Consider the following 23,690-nt stretch of genomic DNA (forward strand, 5'->3'; position numbering starts at 1 on the left):
AAACAAATAAAACCTTATTATAAGTGCTACCATTATTTAATTAAAATAAAATAATTTATAAAACTCATTTCATGAAGAAAAATACCATCACACACATGACCACTTGCCCTTTGAAGTTAATTTTTCTTTCTCTTGAAAATAAAATAAAATTTCCTTCAGTCTTTTCAAGCTGATGTAGGCGCGTTTTGTTAAACATCCATAAAATCAGTTTTAGTGGTCATATTCCAAGCAGGGGCCATTTCCTGTGTTCCATTTTTCCTTGTCAGTCAGGATTCAATATGGAGTACACTGGACTCATTTAGAAGGGCCAATCCCAGGCACATGACTGTAAATGTGGGTGGCCTGATCATGGGGGAGGTTAACTCGCAGAAATCCCCTGGTGTGAGTAGCCTACCTTCCAAAGAATACAGAGAGAGCTCACAACATTCTGTGCTAGAGAATGAGTTTGTCAAAGTTAAAAGGATAGCAGCCAACATTACTGTGAAATTAAAATTTAAAGCAATAGAGTGAATACATTATATGATGAGAAAGTTCTAAACTTTTATTATCCTATAAAGGACGCAGTAAGTAATATTTTGTGTGTAACCACTTTGATGAATTGTTCCCAGATTTTAAACCTGACAACACGAACAAAGCAAATTGCTACCGCATATCAGTGGATGTATGTTTCCGATTTTGTTGTGTATCCCACCACCATCATATTTGGGGGATGCAGTGTTTATTTTTTTATTATTATTGTTCTCTAAACATTTCTCATATTGAGAAAAATATCCTATTCTGTCTCATCACGTATCAAATTCCAGTAGCCATCTGGATCATCTAGGTCGAGTTTGGCAGACCTCAGACATGAAGTAGTGTTCTGTTTGGATTGCTGTGGCTTCCTCCTTATATCCTCCCATGCACACCACCTTTCAGTATTTTCTGAATGGTGAATTCATGGACACTAACCTTAGCCAGCATGAGAAATGCCAGCAGAATCTATTGGATTATTATACTGAAAGCATATTCTTATTCTTTTTGAGTTGTTGTAATCAGATAAACACATAAGAAGATTAGGAATTTTATTACATTTTCTTCATTTGTACATATTCCACCTGACCAGGGTTTTATGGAAAACACTTATTTTGGATAAGTAAATGATACTTCCAATATAAGCATATATGTTGCAAAGCATAAGCATTCCCCTAAAGCATAAGCATATGCAATTCACTTCAGATCAAATTTCTGCTTGTTTTAAAAGGCACCTATTATGCCCCTTTTCACAAGGTGTAAAAATAAGTATCTGATGTCCTCAGAATGTGTATGTGAAGGTTTAGCTCAAAATACCCAAAATATATTTTTTTTACAGCATGTTTAAATAGTCACTTTTTGGGGCTCAGAAAAACATGCCTTTTTAGTGTGTATGCCTCTAAACACCGTATAAGACTTCCAAAAACAAAAACAAAAAAACATTCACACCCAATATAAAGCTTGGAAGAACCAGGAATTTAAAAAAAATAAAACTCTGATTTTATTCGTCTGAAAGAAGAATGTCATATAGCCTACATGATGGCTTCAGGGTGATTAAATAATGGGCTAATTTTCATTTTTGGGTGAACTCTCCCTTTAAGACTTCAAAACTATAGAATGCCACAATAACAAGGAGGGACACCACAGGCAATATACCTCTACTCATCAGAATTTGTTTGAACATGAATCATACTAGAGATGCCTATAGAAGCATCCATCTAAAGGGGATCATTTTCAAGAACGGACAGTAGTTGGGGAGGGAGGTAAATAAAACAGAGGGACTTTTGCTAACTGCCCACTATAATTCGGTTCAACCTGTCTCCATCCTAAGGGAGATTCCATTATTCAGGAAAGGGAAGCAAACAAGAGCAGCACATATTGCAACACCCATTCAAAGCAGGGGAGCATATATCCCTAGCTGCAACTTCAAGACCCAACAGTATTGGGGAGGTCGGTAAACGAAGAGGAAACTACTATCAACCTAATTTCATTTGACTTGCATCAACTGTCTAGAAGGAGCAGGTGAAGAGAGCAAGATATAAACAGTGTGAAGTTTTAGCACAAAATACCCCACAGATATTTGTATATATGTTCAAGTTGTCATTTTTTGAGGGTTTGCAAAAACGCACCATTTTATGTCTGACCTTTTAAATGCAAATGAGCTGCTGCAGAGGGCGGGGTTTCAAGAGCTCCTGTGTGTTAGCAGCTGCGATTACCTCACGCAGACACACTAAAATGACAGAAACTGTTCTGCCTTTATGTTAAAATGGAGTCAGACAAAGATGGAGAGACTCAAGAAGTGACAACATGTAAAATGCAACAGGACGTCTCTGAATGGTTAGTTGATGAATTTATGCTGCTGATGTGGAGTTAACTGTATTCAATTAGCATATTCTGTCATGGCAATCTATAAATCGCTCGTATAGTATAGGAACTGTTGTGAGATGCACACAGAGTGACTTTCTATTGCATGTGAGAAGATGGATCCTAACGTTTGAGCTGACTCACTAATGTACTCTTCTCAACCATAGATATCCTATAATAAAGGCTAGATGTCTCGTCCGCGCTGCTGGTCAATGGAGGTTGACGTCCGCACACGGTGGCCATCTTGCCACAGGGGGCTCGCTCACTCGTAACATTGTTTTAATGGTGCATGTACTTTTTCAATAACCATAACTTGCTCAATTTTCTACAAATTTTCAAACGGGTTGGTTTGTTATAAACGTCAGAGATGTAGTTATGACACTGCATACTTATGAATAATTATAATATTATTAGTTTCAACATGTTCAAGCATCCAGAATTATAGCCACGTTAATAACGTTTGTAAGAAACCAAACCGTTTGTAAATCCGTCAAGATTTCAGCGAGATAAGAGGATTTGTGTTCGTGCAGATCACTCACCAGAAAGATTCCCAGTGACAAGATGGCCACCGGGTGATGCCGTTCGAGACTCCGCCGTTAGACATCTAGCCTTTATTATGTAGGCTATATCTATGTTCTCAACATGGACTGCTTGTTCCCGGGGGCGGGGTTTATGTACATTTTAGGGTTGGTGATGTCACTAACCCTGGAGGAATGTCGTGTAGTCCCTACCAGCCGTTTGTTGTAGTCCTTTTCTTTAAAGTGTAAAATCTTCCTTTGCTTTAAACTTTGAGCGTTGTAACTTTGCAGATGTTGTTTATGCTCAAACAGCAACATTTCACACTAACTAAAGTTAGAAAAGTGAAATCATACTCAACCACCCCTTTAAATGCTGTAGGAGCAGCGTAGTAAGTTAGATGGTCAACTGAAGGCCTCTTCTGATTTCACATCTGTTGGAGGAGCATCACAATAAAGAGTTTGCAGATATTAAACAGACAGTCTACTAATACTCTAATGAGAGTTAGTTGACATGTAGTTGCACAGTTACTTATAGTTAACAGAATGTTCAAAAGGGACCATCAAAATAAAGTGTTACCACCTCTTTATTACTACCGGGCTTGCTCTTTTACTGGGCACGAGTGCAGGAAATGTCCCGTGCCTCCAAAGTACAGACAAAGTCCTCGGGACCTCCACCTTTCTTTCTCCTCCCGGGAAAGCCGAGCTCTTCCCACCTGCATGGACTCGTGATCGACGACGTGACCGACCGTGTTCTCCTCGCTGGCAACTCGACCTCCAACGCACCCGGGAGTGCGGATGGGGCACACCTTGGTGTCATTTTTGACTCTGAGCTTAAATTTGACCGGCAAATCAATGCTGTCGTTAAGAATAGTTTTCAAGAATAATTGAAATCTATCCTTTCTTTTGACGACATGGAGAAGGTTGTTCATGCCTTTGTGTCATCCCGTTTGGATTATTGTAATGTGTTGTATCTGGGTGTGAGTCAGGCTTCGCTCTCCCGTTTGCAGCTCGTTCAGAACTCAGCTGCCAGACTTTTAACGGGTACTAAGAAGAGAGAGCACATTACTCCGGTGTTAATTAAACTACATTGGTTACCCATACGATACAGAATTCAATACAAAGCTTTGTTGTATGTTTTTAAGTCTCTGTATGGCCTAGCACCTGAGTATGTTACTGATTTAATCAGCCACTGTCAATCCAGTATCTCTGTGCTCAAATGATCAATTGTTTCTCATGGTTCCGCGATCCCGTTTAAAATGTAAAGGTGATCGGGCATTCTCTGTTGCAGCTCCTAGGTTCTGGAATGACCTTCCTCTGTCTGTAAAAACTTGTCATTCATTAGGTGTTTTTCAGAGTGCGCTTAAAACTTATTTGTTTTCTTTAGCATTTGATAATGCTTTGTAAGTTGTGTATGTCATATGTTTGCATTGTTTTTATTTTCTCTTTTATACCTTATGTACAGCACTTTGGTTACACTTGTGGTGTTGAAAGTGCTCTATAAATAAAAGTTGAGTTGAGTTGAGTTCAGTAAGAAAGGCTCTGAAGAAATTTGGCTCACCAGCATAGCTCTCAGGAACGGGTAGGCATAGCTCAGGTCGATAATTCGGCTCCGGTGCTGTGGGGGGAACGGGCGGATTTGGGGGCGCAGTGGGAATCCTCAGAAGTTCGGACACCTGCGTCACGAGCGCTTGCACCGCATGTCCCGTGCTGGGGATGCTCTCCTGTGATTGACGAACTCCGGCGTCAGCGATGAAGAACTTGCTGCTTCCATGGTTGGTCAGATCGTTCTGTTACGTAAAATACAGGTGGACGCAATTGCAGGTAAAAAGACTCTTTATTAGAACAATGTTCACTCAGGAAGAAGCTAAGGAAACCGCGGAACATCCGGTGGTAGACAGCTGATCGCAGACAGCAGGAAAGCGGTGACGCAGGGACTGAGATGGGCGATCCTCGGAGAGTGACGAGTGAAGTAACAAGTGGTGAGACCATGAGAGAAGAATTCAGAATCCAGAGAAAACGAGGAACACAGGAACAGACACAGGAACGGACACAGGAACGGACACAGGAACTGACACAGGAACGGACACAGGAACGGACACAGGAACGGACACAGGAACTGACACAGGAACGGACACAGGACACAGGAACGGACACAGGAACGGACACAGGAACGGACACTGGAACGGACACTGGAACGGACACAGGAATGGACACAGGAAGCTTCAACAACAATCTGACAAACACAAGACGAAAGACAAGGCATTAAGTAGGCTGGCTAGATGGTATGCAGCTGGCGCCGATGAGGATCAATCAGCGCAGCGGTAACGCCCACATGAAACAATCAGCGCAAACAAGACACACACACACACACATATAGACAGACACAAGACATGAGTGAGACAACGGATCTAACAATCGTGACAACTCTAACTATAATTAAGTGGTGTTTATTTACAGTTTTTCAAAAATATGAATAGCAGTGCACATTCAATATTAAGCACACATTTTTCCCACAAGAGTATCTTAAGGTTGGATTTGCACACAATGCTTCTCAAATCGTGCACAGCTAGAGAAGACACTCCACTCATATTGCATGATCATAAATTTGCCAAACTCATGACATATGAGTATGAGGAAGCAGACAAAAAGAGTATGGCTAATTGAAGTGTGCTGAAGTTGGCAACATTCCAGCCCATCAGCTGCAGGCTCTCAATTGCAAATCCAGACCAGGGGTCGGAAACCAAAAACATTGTTCCACAGATAGAGGCTGTTTATGACTTGTAGAACAATTTGTCCCTGAAATGCTGCTGCTGTTGCATTTTCACATACAGCACTCTATATGTATTACGCAATGTTAGATAGCAAGGAGTTTACTATAGTTCACAGAAAATGGGCAACAACAACATTCATTCACAGTGCCTGCACTTTTGAGCTGAGAAGACAGACCTACTGGCAACACGCAAGTTAAGGTAATTACACCGCTTTGATCCCATCCACTGCATAGGCTTCAGGGGTGGAGCAAATGATTGAAATTCTTTCTGTGCTTTAGCAGTTGTACTGTCAACTCACTTTTAATATGATTTATGTCTTATTATGATTTATTATTTATTAAAAGTACTGTTAGTGGTATTATGGTATGCTTTGGTTGATATACCAAATCACTGAATGATAATCATATGGTTTTTCATGGTCCCTCAAGGCACTTTTAAAGAATACATGCAATTTGAGGTTGCAAAATGCACAACAATAAATAGCAGTCTTCATAAAGATGATACCTAGCATTAGGAATGTTAGATGTTTTATTTTATTTTATTTGTATATAAATAACATCTGTTGTGTATAAATAACATTCCTAATGCTAAGTAGCCTATCATCTTTATGCAGATGATACCGCTATTTATTGTTGTGCAGCATCAGCTCGTATGGTCTATGTCTCGTCTATGTCGACTTAAACTGGTTTTAAAAGATACACCTACATTTATTATATTTTCAAATTCCAAAGCTCTACCAATGAATCTTCCTGATATTGTATATTCCAGGGAACAAAAATGTTATGCGGTTCTAGCTATACGTACATGGGTACTCTATCTGATAAAGTTTTTTTTGTTTTGTTTTTTTGTTATTGGACTATGGAGATCTGCATTATATTCTCTAGTTATATTCTCTAGTACACTATCTAAAATAACATGTCATTGTTTTTCACAGTGTAAATAGTCAAAAGGACCCAACATATTTACAAAATGTAGAGACAACACCGAACCATGAAACAAACCAAGGGATTAAATACACAAGATAATGAGCATCTCAACAAGAAACTGGTGCGCAACACAATCATGGTAACAAACTAAGGAACACATGAAAATGGAAAGTAAGCACATGACAACACATGAACAACAAAGAATACAAAGTAATAGTCTGTGACAATGAAACCCAGACAAAGGCTAATCATGACACTATTTTAAGTCTTCTGAAGCCAGATAATAGTTTTGTGAGAGAAACAGTCAGAAACTCAAACGTTCACTGATATTCTTCCCTTCTGCTGCAGACTTGCAGCATGGTGAATGGTCACATGACAGATGTTTTCAATGTGGGGAGAATATGGCATCATATTTAAATCACCAGGGCTTGAATAATTAAAATCTTAATTTTTACGCAGGAGAATTCATATTAAATATTTCCAATGTTCCAATTTTTTTATTTTTTTTATCATGAATTCAGTTTGTTGTATTAATTTTAAATTCAAAACCTGATGACAAATTCGACGTCATAGGATTACATTTTGTCTGTTCTTTACACAAAACTTATAATTTTATGTTTCACAGAAAAAGGAAAATTTGGGTAAATTTTCATTTTGTGGTGAACTATACCTTTAATGCATTTGTAATTGAAATATCTACTTTTAGGAGTGGCCTTGAAACACTTTTGTATCCTGAACATGTGCATTATAAATAAGAACACATTAGTCTCCACTGAAATGTGCCACGGTGTTTTAAAGCAAGTCCAGACATGTCAGATAAAGAAAAGCCTCATCATGTTGCTAGCCGCAGTGCCTCTTTCTCTCTAACTTTACCTTTATGTTTACCATCTGCTGACATTTACACCCAATGCATTTTTTCGATGCATCATTACTGTTACTGAAAGAAACTGAATAGCTTACTTTATTACTTAATACAGTATAGAAGAAACTGCAGACTAAAAAAAACACTCATCTTTTTCTTCTCACATGCTGAAAGTAAAGCAAATCAATCCTGTCCGCAGACTGTTGCTCTTGGCTCTTGCGAGTTAGTGTAGTATCAAAATGTGTTATATTAATGTCTGTACATGACCACAGAGGGGTGAACATAACATTCAGTGTATGCATCTTTGACACTTCAATAACATACAGAATATACTTTTGAAAGGATTTCGGAGAGAAGTGAGTGAACTGAGCCTAATCAGTTTTGACTGGAACTGTCAGCTGGTCTGTTGTTCTTGCTGTAGATTAGTTATGCCGAGGCTCCAAACCTGTTTGTGACCATCTCATAAAATGGGGGGCCTCACCAAACCAGGAACCTCTGCAGCGATGGCTATTCTTATGCTAATTAAATGGATATCAAAGCACACAGGTCCTCACAGACCACCAACTGCCACTCAAAGATGTAGACGGGAAGTGGGGCACATAGCGTGAAGAAAGCAGTGATACTAGCTTAAAGAAGAGAAGAATATCCGTAGAATTGTTTATGCCATGGACATGAAGGGTTATTAGAGTTTATTATTTTATTTTATGTGTAATTCAATTTTAAATATTATTTTCAATTTGTTATTTTCATTTAATTTAGGTTTTCACAGTTTTTACATGTATTAGTTTAGTTGGGTTTCCTAGTTTCAGTTGATTTTCTTTTATTTGTATTTTTATTATAGATATATTAGGACTGCCAAACTACACTATTTGTATAATTACAAAACTTAAAATAAATACATTAATAATCGAATGTCTTAGACAAAACATTTTCATGTGTAATGCAGTTGTAAAGGTTTAATATATAATGTATTAAACCCTATTGTTATTATATAGTAAGGTATTAATCCATAGTCATATTTATTGTATTTTATTGTTAGTTTTTTGAGTCAATGTATTCAGTGTACACACACACACACACACACACACACACACACACACACACACACACACACACACACACACACACACACACACACACACACACACACACACACACACACACACACACACACACACACACACACACACACACACACACACACACACACACACACACACACACACACACACACACACACACACACAAACATCCCGACAGGCAACCAGAACTAAAATTGGGCAGCCAGTTCATTTCATCTGTACAGTAAGTACGTGTATTAATTTATGACACATTCCTAGAATGTATTGCTTGCCTCTTCTGGACTCATTGTTCTGCCCTCAAGCACAGTACAAACCTTTTGCACTTCAGTTTTTCTCTCTAGGTTTGAAAGAATGCTGCAGGTAGGCAACAGAAGGTCTCAGTAAATGTCTTTTTAAAAATTCCCTTTGCACAAACTGGGCCCCCTAAACCATTAATCGGACCTATTTATTGCTTATTCCACTACTGCAGCTACGGCTCCTTTGACTCTGTTCTTTCATTTTGCCTCCCATTCACTGATTCTCCCACTTTTGTGAGCAAGCTGAGAATTCTCACACAGCCTATCCCATAATACCCTGTGACATAAGAGGAACCTGTGAAATGCAACACCCACCAATGCTTATTTAAACAAAACTGGAAAAGAGCCCTCTTTCTTGCTATGCATCTCTCTTTTTTCTTTCTCCCCATTAACCGCTGCTGTACTGAACATTATACATGCATGCCAAAGCTTCCATAAGTCCCATAATTCATGCATGTCAACGCTCCCCCACACAGACGTTAAAAGAACCATTTTTCTTGCAAGACAACACCTCGGTTGTCAACCTAATATATTGAAGAATATATCATATGTTGACATTTATATGGGCAAATATGTGAAACGGGGCATTGAAGACACCAAACTTATCTCTTAGCAGCTAAGTTCACAGCCCAGTACAGAGAATGTTTATTGCCATAAAACCTTTATAGGTTGTGTTTCTACAACTTCAGACACTTTTATGTCTAAGAGTTAAATTTTTCACCGTTTTCAGTGTTTATTTCTCTTACTTTACAAAAGCCTTTTGTATAGCCTATAAGAAATTTAAAAAATATATGGTTTTAGTTTTTTTTTGCAAATCTTCTTTTTTTCTGAAAATCCATAATATTCATCACATTTTAAATACTATGCTAATCTAAACAAAGAGTGAAATAAATTTAAACCATTTCAAAATAAGTTTTGACCTCAAATAATTCCTATTTGCACCTGCGCACAGCTGATTTTCCCCTCGACAGACGCACGTTGGTAAATTAGGGAATGAACTTGCGCTCGCGGGGCTGTTCAGCGAAAAGAGGAGGCGTGTTCCGGCGCAAACGTCCCCTGGTGCTATTTTGCCGTTTTAGAAAACAATTCCGCCACTGATCAGGAAAAACCTATAGTCTAAAGTCAGTGGCGCGTTGTGCGTTTGTCATATGCTATTATAAGGGCGCATGCATGCTTGGCCAGTATGTAGCGTGTGAATGATGCGCATACACTTTGATTCTCTAATCTAAACAGACGCAGCAGGTTTCATTTTTGCAAATCATACATTATTACAAGGAAAAATATTAACACAGGAGGGAAATCATTGTTGTGTCCATGAAGATGTGAAAAAAATAGGCATAAATCTAGCTTACACATTTACCCAAATTATTATACGCCTGTTTAACCGAAGCTAATTTGGGTGGGTTTCTCCCATCCCCATACAATGTCACTTCTCTGTCTTTTACGGCCCTGGCGAGAACGTCGGTCTCCTCGGCTGTGAACCGCTCCTGGCGTTCGCCTGGCAAATCCGCCGTTATAATAGCAATCCGCCATGGAACAAGTGCACTTGCTCTTAAAGGGAACGTGAGAGGACGCTCTGATTGGTTTATTTCATGTTACGCCCAAACCACACCTATGAATAATGAAGCTACTTCAGACCAACCCATTTTAGATTTGCGTTGGGCGCAAGAGTCATTTATCCCACCGGTATAATAGCAACAGCGCCCGGGATCCGCCCACAAAGTTACTTGCGTTTCGCGTTTGATATTTGCGTTTCAGATCGTTAAAATAGGGCCCTAGGTCTAGAATGAATGTATTTCCCAGCACTTCATATTGTATGAGAGGTTTCATTGTGCATTTTATTATTTGCTGCATTTGCAATAAAGAAAGACATAAAAACAGCATGCAACATTTTGTCACAAAATACGTTGGAAAAAGGATCTTGTTGAAAAACTCTTTACTTACAAAATAACTTAAGATACAACCTGAACGATTGCTCCTGTCTGCCTTGCTGCTGGTTTACGTCTGTATGCTTCGTATAGCTTTCTGCTTTGAATCTCTATTTACTATCATTCCTTGTTGTTTATATTGCTAAATATAACTCATCAACATATATTCGATATTGTCTAATATTGCCTATCACATTAATCTGACATCCGTGCTTGCCGTCTCGTGCGCGTTCGCGCCTTTTTTATGAGTCCATCAAACAACTGTGGTGAGATCAGTCAACAAACACGGTGAGTAATGCCTTCTCCTGCTATTGTCACTTACATTTCGTGTCACATGTACAGTATAGCCTTCTCTGTCAGTGGTGAGGATTACACATGTGATAAATCCAGGGAGATGGGCAGAGTGACGATGAAGATTTCAGAAATGAAAGCTTTAGCATAAGTTCTGCCGGGAAGACTCAAACGTCACTTATTACTTTCTCATCTATCCAATCATATTCTTATACTCGTGGTATAAAAGATTGGTACTTACACACGTCTGATTTCGCAGATGCTGACGCAAGGGACGAGGGTGGCCGGTGAAGCCGTAAGAATGACGTCCCAGGTGGATCCGAGTGGGCGAGGAGCCAAAATGGAGCCAACTGGTCAATGGGCTGAGGTGGAGTGGTCTTCGATGGTGCGATGCGCCTGCTCTAAACAGAACATGCGGACAGCCAGTAAGCCCATATTCTTTGTTTTGGTTCAGTGTTCTGTCACATACTGTGGCTGTAGTAATCACACAATGAAGTAACAGAAGAACACTTTAATTACAAAATAACTCAGAACATGTAGGAGATTACAGGAATAACGCCATGTATACAACCACATGGACATAAATGCCACCAAACGAAGACAGGAAACTAAGGGCTTATCTACAAGCAACTAGATAATTAACAAAACTAGAAGCAATAGAATGCATAACTTAATCAGGAACCATGGACAATAAAGAACGAAAACATAGGCAAACAGGTTCTACCAGAAAGACTCGGGAGATAAATTGATATAACAGCGCATATTTATTAACAGCCCAGCAAGCATGAATTTATAAAGTTCTTTGGCGTAGGCCCCGTCCTTAGAGAGCAATGCGAGGGTAGCGGAATCTGCATATCCTGCCTGAAGACGAAGGCAGGGGCGCAGCCGACCCCCCCTGGAGGTTAAGGAAGGGACCATTCTGGTGGTGGTGGGGAGGATGAAGGGGAAGGTGCCATCTGGGTGGTGGTTGGGGAGGATGGAGGTACTTGGCAGCGTCAGCATCTGCGAACTCAGACGAATGTAAGTACCGATCTTTTATACTGTGAGTGTTAGCACATGATTGGTTAGGAGAGAAGTAATACGTGGCACGCTGATTGAGTCTTCCTGGCAGAACCTACGCTGAAGCTGTCATATCAGGGAAAACTAAACCAAAACACAATAAAACTAAACAGGACTAAACTTAACACTGACTAGCATTTTTTACAAGCATACATCAATAAATAAGGAAATAAATGAAGTTAAATTAAATGTACCTTATGCTAAAAACCTAAAATTACCAAAACCACACAAGTATTTTAGTTCTGACACACAAAAAAACAATTAAGCACATTTCTAAAATACAGATTTTAATTGACTGCATGCTTAAAGAGTGTTACAGATGCAGACACAGGAGAGGTAGAATGATGGTGAATAGTGATTTATTGATATATAAAGGTACAGGGATGAGGTGAGCCGGTAGGGAAAGTCCAAAGGGTGATCGAGGAAGGTGCTGGAGACAGGGAGATCGCTGGAGGCGGGAGAGATTGTGGGAGACGGGGATATCGCGGAAGATGAGTCCACATAACACAAACGAACAAGGTCAGACAAAGAACTGTGGTGAGGATAGTGCCTTTATAGTGGCAGTGATAAGGTGCAGGTGTGAGTGATGCTGGGAAGTGTAGCGAAGAGGATGGTGGCTAGGGTGATCTGCGACAAAGACTAAATTAAAGGTTGTATCAGCGATTTCAGGCCCAAACTTAAATTATCACATTCATCTTATCTTTCCTAACGATCCGCTAGCTGCCCGTAATTTGAAAGCAAGCTGTCAAAAAAACGCCTCTCTGTAGGCAGCCTAGGCTCTGAGATCTGCACACAGAAACAATTGGTTTCATCAACCACTCAAAACCAAAATAAACAGTGTTCCAACCAATCACCGACAGGGGCTGGGTGTTGTGAGTTTTTGCGCTCGTGCACGTTGACGGCTGCACGCGAAGTCGGAGCTGAAGAAGAAGCCTGCAGCGTCTATCAACAAGAGAAATTGAACATGGCTGAGTCAATCCCCAAGAGGAGGAGGAGGATTAGGGCGAGGGAATACCATCGTGTTTATTCCAAGACAAGTATAGTTATCGGGAAGGCTTTTGAACGGTGGAAAGAAATTAAGTTTTTTTTAAATCAGACGCTAAGGTTGGCGTCTGATTTAGGTTTCTTCTGGACAGGTGAGTAGCTGCTAGTGCTGACTTGTTTGTATGTGAACTGTGTGTGAAAATATCCTTCTTGAAATAATAAGAGCAAAGCTCGACTAAACTTGGGTAGCTCTAGCTAAGAAATGCGTGTGCATGATCGTTTTTTTTCATGATGCACGAAACGGGAGGGAGGGGCGAGCTAACTTGGTTTGTTTGGGATCTCGCTTCAAACACAAACAAAAGTGACGTCACCCACAATCGCTGATACAACCTTTAATGTTTCCAGTAAATATCAGTAAAGTCATTAAAAGAAAAATTATGGAAATATATTTTGTATTATTTGTCTCTTGGTTCTGGTCTTGGTAATGACTAGCTATTCAGGACTGGCCTACATATAAAAAATCATTGGTTGTCACAGATATTGCTCAGAATGCAAGAACATTTATCTTATTCATTCTAGAAGACCATTATTTATGCATTATAAAGGATTGTGAGGCAAAAATTTGAGTTGATACTGTTAGACCATTAACTATTGGTTAACTATTGGACATCAACTATTGGTTCAATAAATGTGAGGAATTCTGATATTTAGCTATTTTTGGCAAAAACATCAATTTAGGCCATTGAGAGAATTGCAATTTTCAAATGATGTTTTATAAACAAATTTCGGGAGGAGCACTTTCAGATAACCAATCCAATCTACTTGTCATCAAACAATTACATCTTCCCTAATCAGCATGACAAGAAGCATATATATATCCACTCTGTCAACTCACCTAACATTCCTTGACAGTTTTTCAGCATCCCTCCACCACCCCGATTTCTCACTCTTGGCTCTTTCTTTTACAGCTAGGAATACGGGGGGAGTACTCTGGGTTCGGGCCGAATACCGAGCCCGGAGCCCTCTCCTCGGACAGCACTTCCATCTGACTTATTTGTAAGTGTGAACTCGTGAAATTAAGTTTTTGCATAAGGTAAGACTTGACTGGACTAACCAAATGTATGCATGCAATGTGATTTCTGCCTAATCATTTTACATAAACACCTTTTTGGATTTCAAGATTTTTAATAATTTAAAATAGATACATTTTGCATTAAATCTGAGGCTCATGAGACTTCATAACCAAATTAATCATGACAAACGACAAATGTAGCAATACACGAGATTATAAAGTTTTCTCATCAAAGACATGAAATATTGTTTCCAAGATGTAACCACAAACTATTTTCAAACTTCTGTTGAACTGCCTGTTCACCCTGTAATGAAATACAAGCCTTTCTGAATGAGTGGGTACATAATATACATTACAGTGTACAGAGCGGATCTGGCTTGTATAAACCTGCATTTGTACAGATGAGCATATGTACACTTCATCAAATCAAAACCTCCTGAAGCTTCTGTGACTAATACATGCACGGTTTACTTTTCTTATATAGTACATGAAAAATGGAAGGACCTAAATAAATATATATATACTTAAATAGTTTTCCAGTACTGTTCTAATCTTTGGCTTGAAAACCTATTCCTGACAGTTTTATGAGTTTTCAGTGGAAAAACAAAAAAAAAAACTTTTTGGAACTTTGTATCTTGACCAGTGTTAAGCTTTCCCTATGAATTATGTTACATACACATTCGGCCAGAATGAAAGAAAGACCATACGCATTTACAGAAGACAGACCATAAGCATTATTTATGAACCTGTTGTTCTGATAAAAGATTTGTGCCAAACATTGGAACCCATTAGCTTCTGAAATATGGAAAAGGCACTGAGGGAAAACAGGTATAATGGTTCAAATAATTACTTGATACTGATGTTGTATCACTTTTGGAGCGTGACAGTCCAGAGGCCTTATTTAGGTTAGTCACACTTATTGTGGATGGATTCTATTTCATAAAGCAAACTTAAAATAGTTAATAAAAAGTTAATAGTTTTAAAATAGTTTTCAAACTTAAAAAACTCAGTTACTGGGACACTAACCTGGTCCAGGGCAGGCTAACTGTTATGTCTAAGCCTGAGTTTTTACACTGTTCCTCTAACACTGACCGACACAATTATATAAATTTAAATATATATTTATATATACTAACATAAAATATTGATATTATACAATATAATTGAACATGTTTGTAGGTATTGTATCATTTATCATTGTAGCCATATATATATGTTAAAATCACAAAATTTTAAAAAAATTATAATAACAAAAGCACAGACTTAATAGACAAAATTTTAACTGATAAGATGAATTTGAGCTTAGTAATTGGCCTAAAGTATCTTAGCCTCCATTTGATTTACCCCATTGCAATAGTCCCTTTACAGTTATTGCTATCATAAAAATACGCTTACTTGTAGGTTTAAAATGGTAAATAAAGCGCATCTAATGTCCAACAACAAATATTTGTTAAAAATGTACTATAGTACTGCGGGTGACAGAAATGCAACATTTTGGCATTTTCTAAAAATATCACTCAGTATGACTGATAAGCTGTTTTCCTCATGGGGACCAAAAATGTTCCCACAATGACAAGGATTTCGGATATTGCAATATTTGTGGGGACATTTTGTCCACATAATGTAGGTTTACCAGCAACCAGCCCCCCCCGCCCCCCCCCCCCCCCCCACACACACACACACACTATCTGCAAGGAAAGAATACAGGGATGTATTGGTAGAGGAGAACAAAGGGAGTAGCCTAGTGAAAAGGTTGGGGGCTGAGTAGGACCCTGGAGAATAGAGCGGCAGTTTCACAAGCACACTGAAGTGATCTGGTTGATCCGTGAAAGGAAGGGTTGACCTAGTTTTGCTCTGACGTGGTTATGGGTGATGGGCACAGACTAGTGATTTCTCTAGCAGACATGGCAGCCTTGCTCTAGGCATTTTTCTCAGTTCCAACAGCAATGCCTTTAAAAGGGCATTGAGATGACATAAAAAGCTCTGGTCATATGGAAGGACTTCGGCTTCATGGACATGGCAGTTCAGATTACTGTGAGGTCATATATACATTGTATGTCATGTGAAAATCTAGAGAGGCAAACAAAGGATTGAAATCCATCTTGCAAATGCATTTAATTGTTTCACGGCAGAATGTGGTCTTCAATGACTAAGATATTTTTTTCTCATAAAATTCTCTGGAACAACGTGGATATACTTTTTTTTTTTTTTTTACATTTCCGTAGACAATGGAAGTGATGCTTACTGATGCTAAAACAGCTGTGATGATGCTAGATGATGATTCATACTGGGCATTTTTTTTAGGTGATCACTAACTTGCTTAATGACCCAAGTCAAAAGAGCCCATCACAAGTCTCGTCTGTTCTATGGGTATTTGAGACCTATTTTTAATGAAAGTCTATGAGATGTTTTTCACCCGTTTGGGCCGGGGAAGAGTTCCTAAAATACTGTCTGTTTCACAGGGAATTTTCTTCCCCAAAAATAATGTTCTTGATCAGTATTTTTACCTTGTTTTCCAGTAAACCTAATACCCTTAAAACAATAAGCACAATTATATTTTTAGAGAATATAGTTTGACTTTTTCTTCTTCTTTTTTGACTCCACATCCTAATTTTTTTTCTTTTAATTGAAAGAATTTTGAATTCCCCCTGCTTTTTCAGGAAATGCAGGGCATGCTACTCCAGAGGATGCTAAAGTTGTATAATTGCATAAGATTGTAGCATATGTGTTAGGGTGTTCTGGGAGGTTATGGAGGATTACTGCTAGATGATTACTTACTGGCCCAAGTCAAAAAATGCCACCCTAAAGTCCGCAGGTGATAAAATAACCTGCAATAAAGTCCACCATTACTTAGAAAAATAATAGCAATCTCCCATTATCAAGCCTTTGAAATGTACAAGTTTTTAAAAATGCTAATAGTGATGGTTGCTTTAGGCAACCAAAAACTCGACAGATCTAACTTACGCAGATGAAAGTCAGCATGATAAATCACTTTGTAATTATAGGCAACTGAGAGCCATCCACTGTGTTCATCGCGTCACCAAGGAAACGAGAAATCAAATGGTTTCTGATGGGAGGTGGTAAATATAGTTCCTCCTGTTTACTGGAACTCTTGTATCATTAGTGCTTCATCACGACTGAGATCTCTCCATGAGTTACTTACTACACTGCAGAGCCTAAAAGCTTGTAACAGACTCCTATTCACACAGTTCGTGACTCACTCAAGGCTTATAATAATGTCCCTTTCCATTTCATTAAAATATTTATCACCATTGCTCTTCAGTTAGAGCTTGTTTTTTTGAATGTTGCAGTCTACTTCTATACTAAAACTCTATCCTTATGTTATTTTAAGGGGTAGTTCACTCAAACTACATGAATATGAGTAAATAATTGAATGTATCTTTTTTTTTGTATCTATGATTTTATCTGTCTAGAGCCTTGCTTACGCCTTGCATTAGGATCTGTATCGAGTAATCTGATCACAAGTGGTCAGGCTAGAAACATTATCTTTTACACTTAGGCCCTGTTTATACCCTAGTGGGAAAAAAAAAGAAAAAACAAGTGTTTAAAATGATTTCTGTCAGGACCACTATCGTCAAATATGACTGACAATTGGCATACAGTTTGGATTGGTGGTATGGTTCAGTTTGGGGCGAGAACTCCCTGTGCATCCATGCAGCCTAGCATGGATAAGAGCAGGGAGAGCAGCAATAATCCCCCTTGGGGTAAACAGAACATAACCAACATGAATGTATGCAAATATTTGTAATTCAAGATTTTAAAGTACAACATAATTCGAGAATTTATTCTGATTCAAGTGGAATCAGAATGCCAAATCCTGACTGGGCGAGAGGAGGAGCGGGGGATAGAGGAGGGTAATTCGCTCCTGACAAACACGATAGCTGTTGATAAAGGAGCTTATGTATACACCTATATCTATAGGTGATAGGTGTCATATTCCTATTGGTTAGATGTGGATCAACTGAGAGTCAGCTGATGCGAGCTTGACTAACGTGACCTGCCAGAACTAACGCTACGCTTGATTTATTTCATATGAAGTATATACAAATCCAATTACTGGCATGTCGCTTGAGACTTACTGGAATACATATTATAATTTAACTTCATTTGGAGTACTTCTTTATTGCATAATGCACATTTTCAGGCCCTTTCGAGTTGCAGGCCTCAGCCTCAGAGTACCACAAAAGAAACTAATAATCAGGGGGTCTCTACCCAGAGATGCATTACCCACAGGGGCGTGGTAAGCCGCTATGGCCGCACTTAAACCCCTGCTAAAAACGATCGTGCAAAAACTCAAGCACAGTACCAGCTCGGCAGTTAACCAGATCCCACCGACGCCGAGAGCACCAAGAAGTGAAAACCTTCCAATTAAGAGTGTAAAGTTTCCTCGTAGCTGGAGCTCTGGAGTGTAAGATGATCTTCATTTGAGAGACCAGCATCTGAGTTGGGCCCCATCAGGAGCTAAGCCCACAGGTTCCAAATGAAAAGCCTTTGGTCCTGAGCCACCACTGCAAGGGTCTCATGTACAGCAGGCCAAAGGTTATCAAATTGGACACTGCTGTCATGAGACCCAAAAGTCTCTGAAACTGTTTCACAGTGCATGACTGGCCTAGCCTTAACTCTTTCGTGACTGTGAGGATTGCAGCTACACGAGCGGGCGATAGGACAGCTCACATTGTGACTGAATCCCAAACCACACCAAGGAAAGTGGCTCTCTGTAGTGGAGAAAGCACACTCTTATTGGCATTGAGTCTTAACCCCAATTTCTGCATGTGAGCGAGGACGACATCTCAATGCCGAACCGCCAACTGCTTTGACTCCGCTAGAATCAGCGTTCAGAATGCTTTACCCTGCAGCTTGAGCGGGGCCAGAGCTGCATCTTCACACTTCGTGAACGTGCGGGGTGATAGAGCTAGACCGAATGGAAGCACCTGATATTGGTATTCTTTGCCCCCGAAAGAAAACTTCAGGAACTTCCTGTGCTGAGGGAGGATGGAGACATGGAAGTAGGTGTCTTTTAGATCTATCGTGACAAACCAGTCCTCGGATCTGATTTGAGTCACGATCTGTTTGAGTGTCAGCATTTTGAAGCATTTCTTGATTTAACTGACGAAGATCTAGGACGCAACCCCCCATCTTTTTTGGAACAATGAAGTAACGGCTGTAAAAACCCGATTCTCTCTCTGTGAATACACCTGCTCTACAGTTCTCTTCGCAAACAGAGTTTTCACTTCTAGCTCCATTACCAGAGCCTGCTCGGGATCCACTAATGTGAGCAACACCCTGTTGTAGCATGGCGGACAAGAACTGAACTGGATTCTGTAGCCTTTCTCTACGATCTGCAGGACCCAGAGATATATATTCGGCATATTTTTCCATTCTGTAAGATCTGAGACTGTCCTGTGGTGTAAATTGAACCCCCCCTCAGATGGTGCAAATTTGAGGTGAGGCGGGCACTGTATACTGAGGTGTACACCACTCAGAGGTCTGACACCTGTGGCGTCAGGACCTCTTTTGAGCCAAAGCCTTCTTAGCCTGAAGAACGGTCCAAATATCCAGCTTCTGCTTCAAAGGATTCAGTTGAGATTGTCGCGACACTCTCTTTTTGTTGCGCTCTATATGAGGAGCTTGACGGCTGAGCAGCCCCAGAGGGCTGCGGGCGGCGAGGGAGGTGGCGTTTGAATGCCTCCGATTGCTTTTTAGCTTCCTGAAATCTCTCGACGACCGTGTTTATGGCGTCAGCGAAGAGGCCAGGGGGCAATGGCGGGGTATCCAACAAAAAGGTCCTATCCTTGTCTTTTATGTCTGAGAGGTTTAACCATAAATGTCTCTCAGTGGCCACAAGGGCTGCCATAGAACGCCCTATTACTCTGGCGGTCTCCTTAGTGGCCATGAGAGATAAAGCTGTGTCCCCCCCTTACTGTCATCCAAAGCCACCAGCAGATCAGCCTGATATGCCTGCAAAATTGCCATAGTATGCAGACATGTGCCGGCCTGACCTGCTGCTGTATATGCTTTCCCCACTAATGTAGATGTAGTTTTTAAAGGTTTAGTGGGTAGCACTGGGGCCTTCAGGGATGATGCCGTACCAGGGGCCAGATAGCTAATGTCTGTTCTGCCCTGGGCATCGCACCATAACCGTACTCTTTCAACACCCTTATCTCTGAATATACGTGAACTTGGGGGCTGAATAAACGTGATGAATACGGTTTATTCCATGACCTAGACAGCTCACTGTGCAGGTCAGTAAAAAATGGAAGAGGTGCAACATTAGGTGAAAGGAAGTGCTAGTCCAGTTTGCTTTTAGAATGAGCGCCCTGTTTCTCGGCTGGCCAATCAGTATTTAATTTATACACAGCGCGAGTTATCACCTCCACCAGCTCCTCATATGCTGACAAATCCTCTTCTCCCTTATTATCATCTACACTTAGTACATCTAGCTCCTCAGAACTAAAGCACTGAAGTAATGGGCTCTCTCCCCGGGCAGAAGAAGCCGCAGAGCGGGCACTGGATCCCACAGGTAAGGGAAGCGAAAGGGGCGGGGCCTGTCTCTATCCCCTCCGTGAGATCCATTTGCGATCCCCAAGATTGACATCTCTGGCAACCTGTATAGTTTCATAACACACCTTTGTGTCTAGATAAGGACAACACATTTTGTGTTACTTTTAATTCAACCAATGTGTTACTCCTCTTAGGACAGAAAGCATGTTGAAATCTTTTACACACTAATGTGATATAATCACGTAATTTGTGTAATATATGTGTTATTTTTTATCCATTTGAACAAAACTTGCATGCAATAAAACCCAACAAACTCACATGTAGTTTATATAACCTGTTACATTTACATAAAAAAATAGTAAGCATTTAAAAAAGTCAATAATCAAGTTAATCAAGATTGGGTTGCACTTTATTTCGATAGTCCACTTTTGACACTCTACTACTGTAACTACTGTATAACTAACTTTGCAACTACATACAGTATCAACTAACTTTCATTAGACTATTATTAAACTACCATTAGTAATTAGTTTTTTTCAAATTTCTTTCAAACTTGAGGCTCACTCAGTGAAACCATTTACTCATGTACCGATTTTTCAGATCAAGTGTGCAAAACTACAAGCACATTATACGCTTTACACTCAGGTTGTCATTGTAAAAAAAACTTTAGGAAAAAAAAAGCGCTTTAGATATAAAGTTGACTCTCTGACTTGGCTTGACTTCACAATAGTAATTTTTTATTATTATTCTGTAAACCAGTCCTAACAAGCCAATAGTCTCATTATTCATCTTAAGTCAGTTCCATATTGATTCAGTTCAGTTCCATAACTGTGTAACATTAACCTGTTGTACATACATACTGTATATACAGTGTATTTGTGCACATGTACGTGTGACAAACTCCTATACACTCCACTGCACACTGAACAAGCAAAAGATACTAGATAGTAATGTTTTACATTTTTCAGATCTGTGTGTAGTTTGGTGTGTATGTGGCTAATCGTTTGACGTTTGTGTGTAGAGTTACTACGCAAACTATTTTTTTTTGGAAAAGTTACAATAGTTATGAATTAAGTGTTTCTTAATCTCTTAATCTCTTTGAAGAGATGTCTGATGTTTTGCATGTTGTGTGTATGTTTTGTGGTTTTGTCTGTAAAATTTCAAGAAATGGATCCATAGTTTCAGAAATTCAACAAAAATCAAGCAATTTAAAAAAACAACAACAACTGTAATATTTAGTTAGGGTTGGGATTAGAAGAATAGGTTGACATGTACTTGCAAAGTTACTTATAGTCAGTAGAATGTTTGTTGGGGGTTTGTTGGGGGAATGTTTGTTGGGAGCTCGCTCGCCCGCGCCATAAAACAGAACGACTGGTTCACATCGGTCGATCTGAAAGATGCTTTCTTCCACATAAGCATTTTTCCGCCACACAGGAAGTTTCTTCGTTTCGCCTACCAAGGCACATGTTACGAATTCACAGTTCTGCCGTTTGGCCTCTCGTTGAGCCCTCAGAGCTTTTGTCTGTCTGCGGAGACGGGGTTAGCACCCATGATAATGTTAGGTCTGAGGATTTTGACATACATAGACGATTGGCTCATTATAGCCGAATCGAAGGAGAAAGTGTTGCAGGACACCTGCCGTGTGCTCGTGCACATCACATCTCTCGGGTTCAGAGTGAATGTGAACAAGAGCAATTTTACACCCAGTCACACTGTGATTTTCCTGGGCTTGGAGTTGAACTGTCACGACTTGTGCAATGCAAACGGTGCGAGGACTCAAGTGCAGGAGAATGATGTTTTATTACAAAAGAAAACAAACACAAAACAAAACCCACGACGGGGAAAACATGACTAATAAATACAGAACCAGAACCTGAAACTTACAGGAGACTCACGGGGAACAGGAAACATTAGACAACGTACCGACACAGACTGCAAACAAGAGGGGACTTAAAAATGGAAACTAATCAGGAGGGAACAGGTGGATGAACTCAAACAATAATCAGATAACAAGGGGGAGGGATCAGACAATGACACGAGCACATAGCCCAAAATAACAAAACACCCATGTGCAGCACAAGACAGGACAGGCATGTGACATTACCCCCTCCCTACGGAGCGGCTACCAGATGCTCCATAAGACCAGGGCGGGACGGGAGGGACAGACCAGTGCGGGACGGGAGGAGCAGACGACCCATCGGGCGGCCAGGGCGAAGCAAACAGTCCATCGGGCGACCAGGGCGAAGCAAACAGTCCATCGGGCGACCAGGGCGAAGCAAACAGTCCATCAGGCGACCAGGACGAAACCGACAGTCCATCGGGCGGCCACGGCGGAGAAGACCCCTCGGGCGGCCACGGCGAAGCGGAGGGCGGAGGGCGTAGACGACAGTCCATCTGGCGGCCAGGGCGGAGACGACAGTCCATCTGGCGGCCAGGGCGGACACGACAGTCCATCGGGCGGCCAGGGCGGAGACGACAGTCCAGCGGGCGGCCAGGGCGGAGACGACAGTCCATCGGGCGGCCAGGGCGGAGACGACAGTCCATCGGGCGGCCAGGGCGGAGACCTTCCCTCGGGCGGCCAGGGCAGATCCGGCTGTGCAGGCGGCCGGGACGGGGCAGGTCCTTCGGGCGGCCATGGCGGAGACGACCAGGGCGAAGACGACCACTCGGGCGACCACGGCACAGCAACAGACACCGGCTCAGGAACCGCAACAGCCACCGGCTCAGGAACAGCCACAGACACCGGCTCAGGAACAGCCACAGACACCGGCTCAGGAACAGCCACAGACACCGGCTCAGGAACAGCCACAGACACCGGCTCAGGAACAGCCACAGACACCGGCTCAGGAACAGCCACAGACACCGGTTCAGGAACAGCAACAGACACCGGCTCAGGAACAGCAACAGACAAGGCGGCCATCTTCTCCAAAGACCCTGGATCGGCAGACGCGCTGCGAACCGTCTCTGGATCGGCAGACCCGCTGGGGCACTGGGGTGGCGCCGGGA

The 23,690-nt window shown here is 40.9% G+C and overlaps 1 protein-coding gene across 1 annotated transcript in view; it reads left to right on the forward strand.

Moving 5' to 3' along the window:
* The first annotated feature begins 5,836 nt into the window (after window positions 1-5,836).
* LOC306995802 (uncharacterized protein) overlaps window positions 5,837-23,690 on the forward strand; it is a 69,258-nt gene continuing 51,404 nt past the window's right edge. Inside the window, exons 1-2 of the mRNA XM_079607705.1 lie at window positions 5,837-5,860; window positions 11,307-11,472. Coding sequence (XP_079463831.1) covers window positions 11,307-11,472 — 166 coding nt within the window. The 5' untranslated portion in view covers window positions 5,837-5,860. The remainder of the gene's footprint in view (window positions 5,861-11,306; window positions 11,473-23,690) is intronic.

This window comes from Phoxinus phoxinus, assembly GCF_949152265.1.
Source record: "Phoxinus phoxinus genome assembly, chromosome: 3".
Lineage (NCBI taxonomy): Eukaryota > Metazoa > Chordata > Actinopteri > Cypriniformes > Leuciscidae > Phoxinus > Phoxinus phoxinus.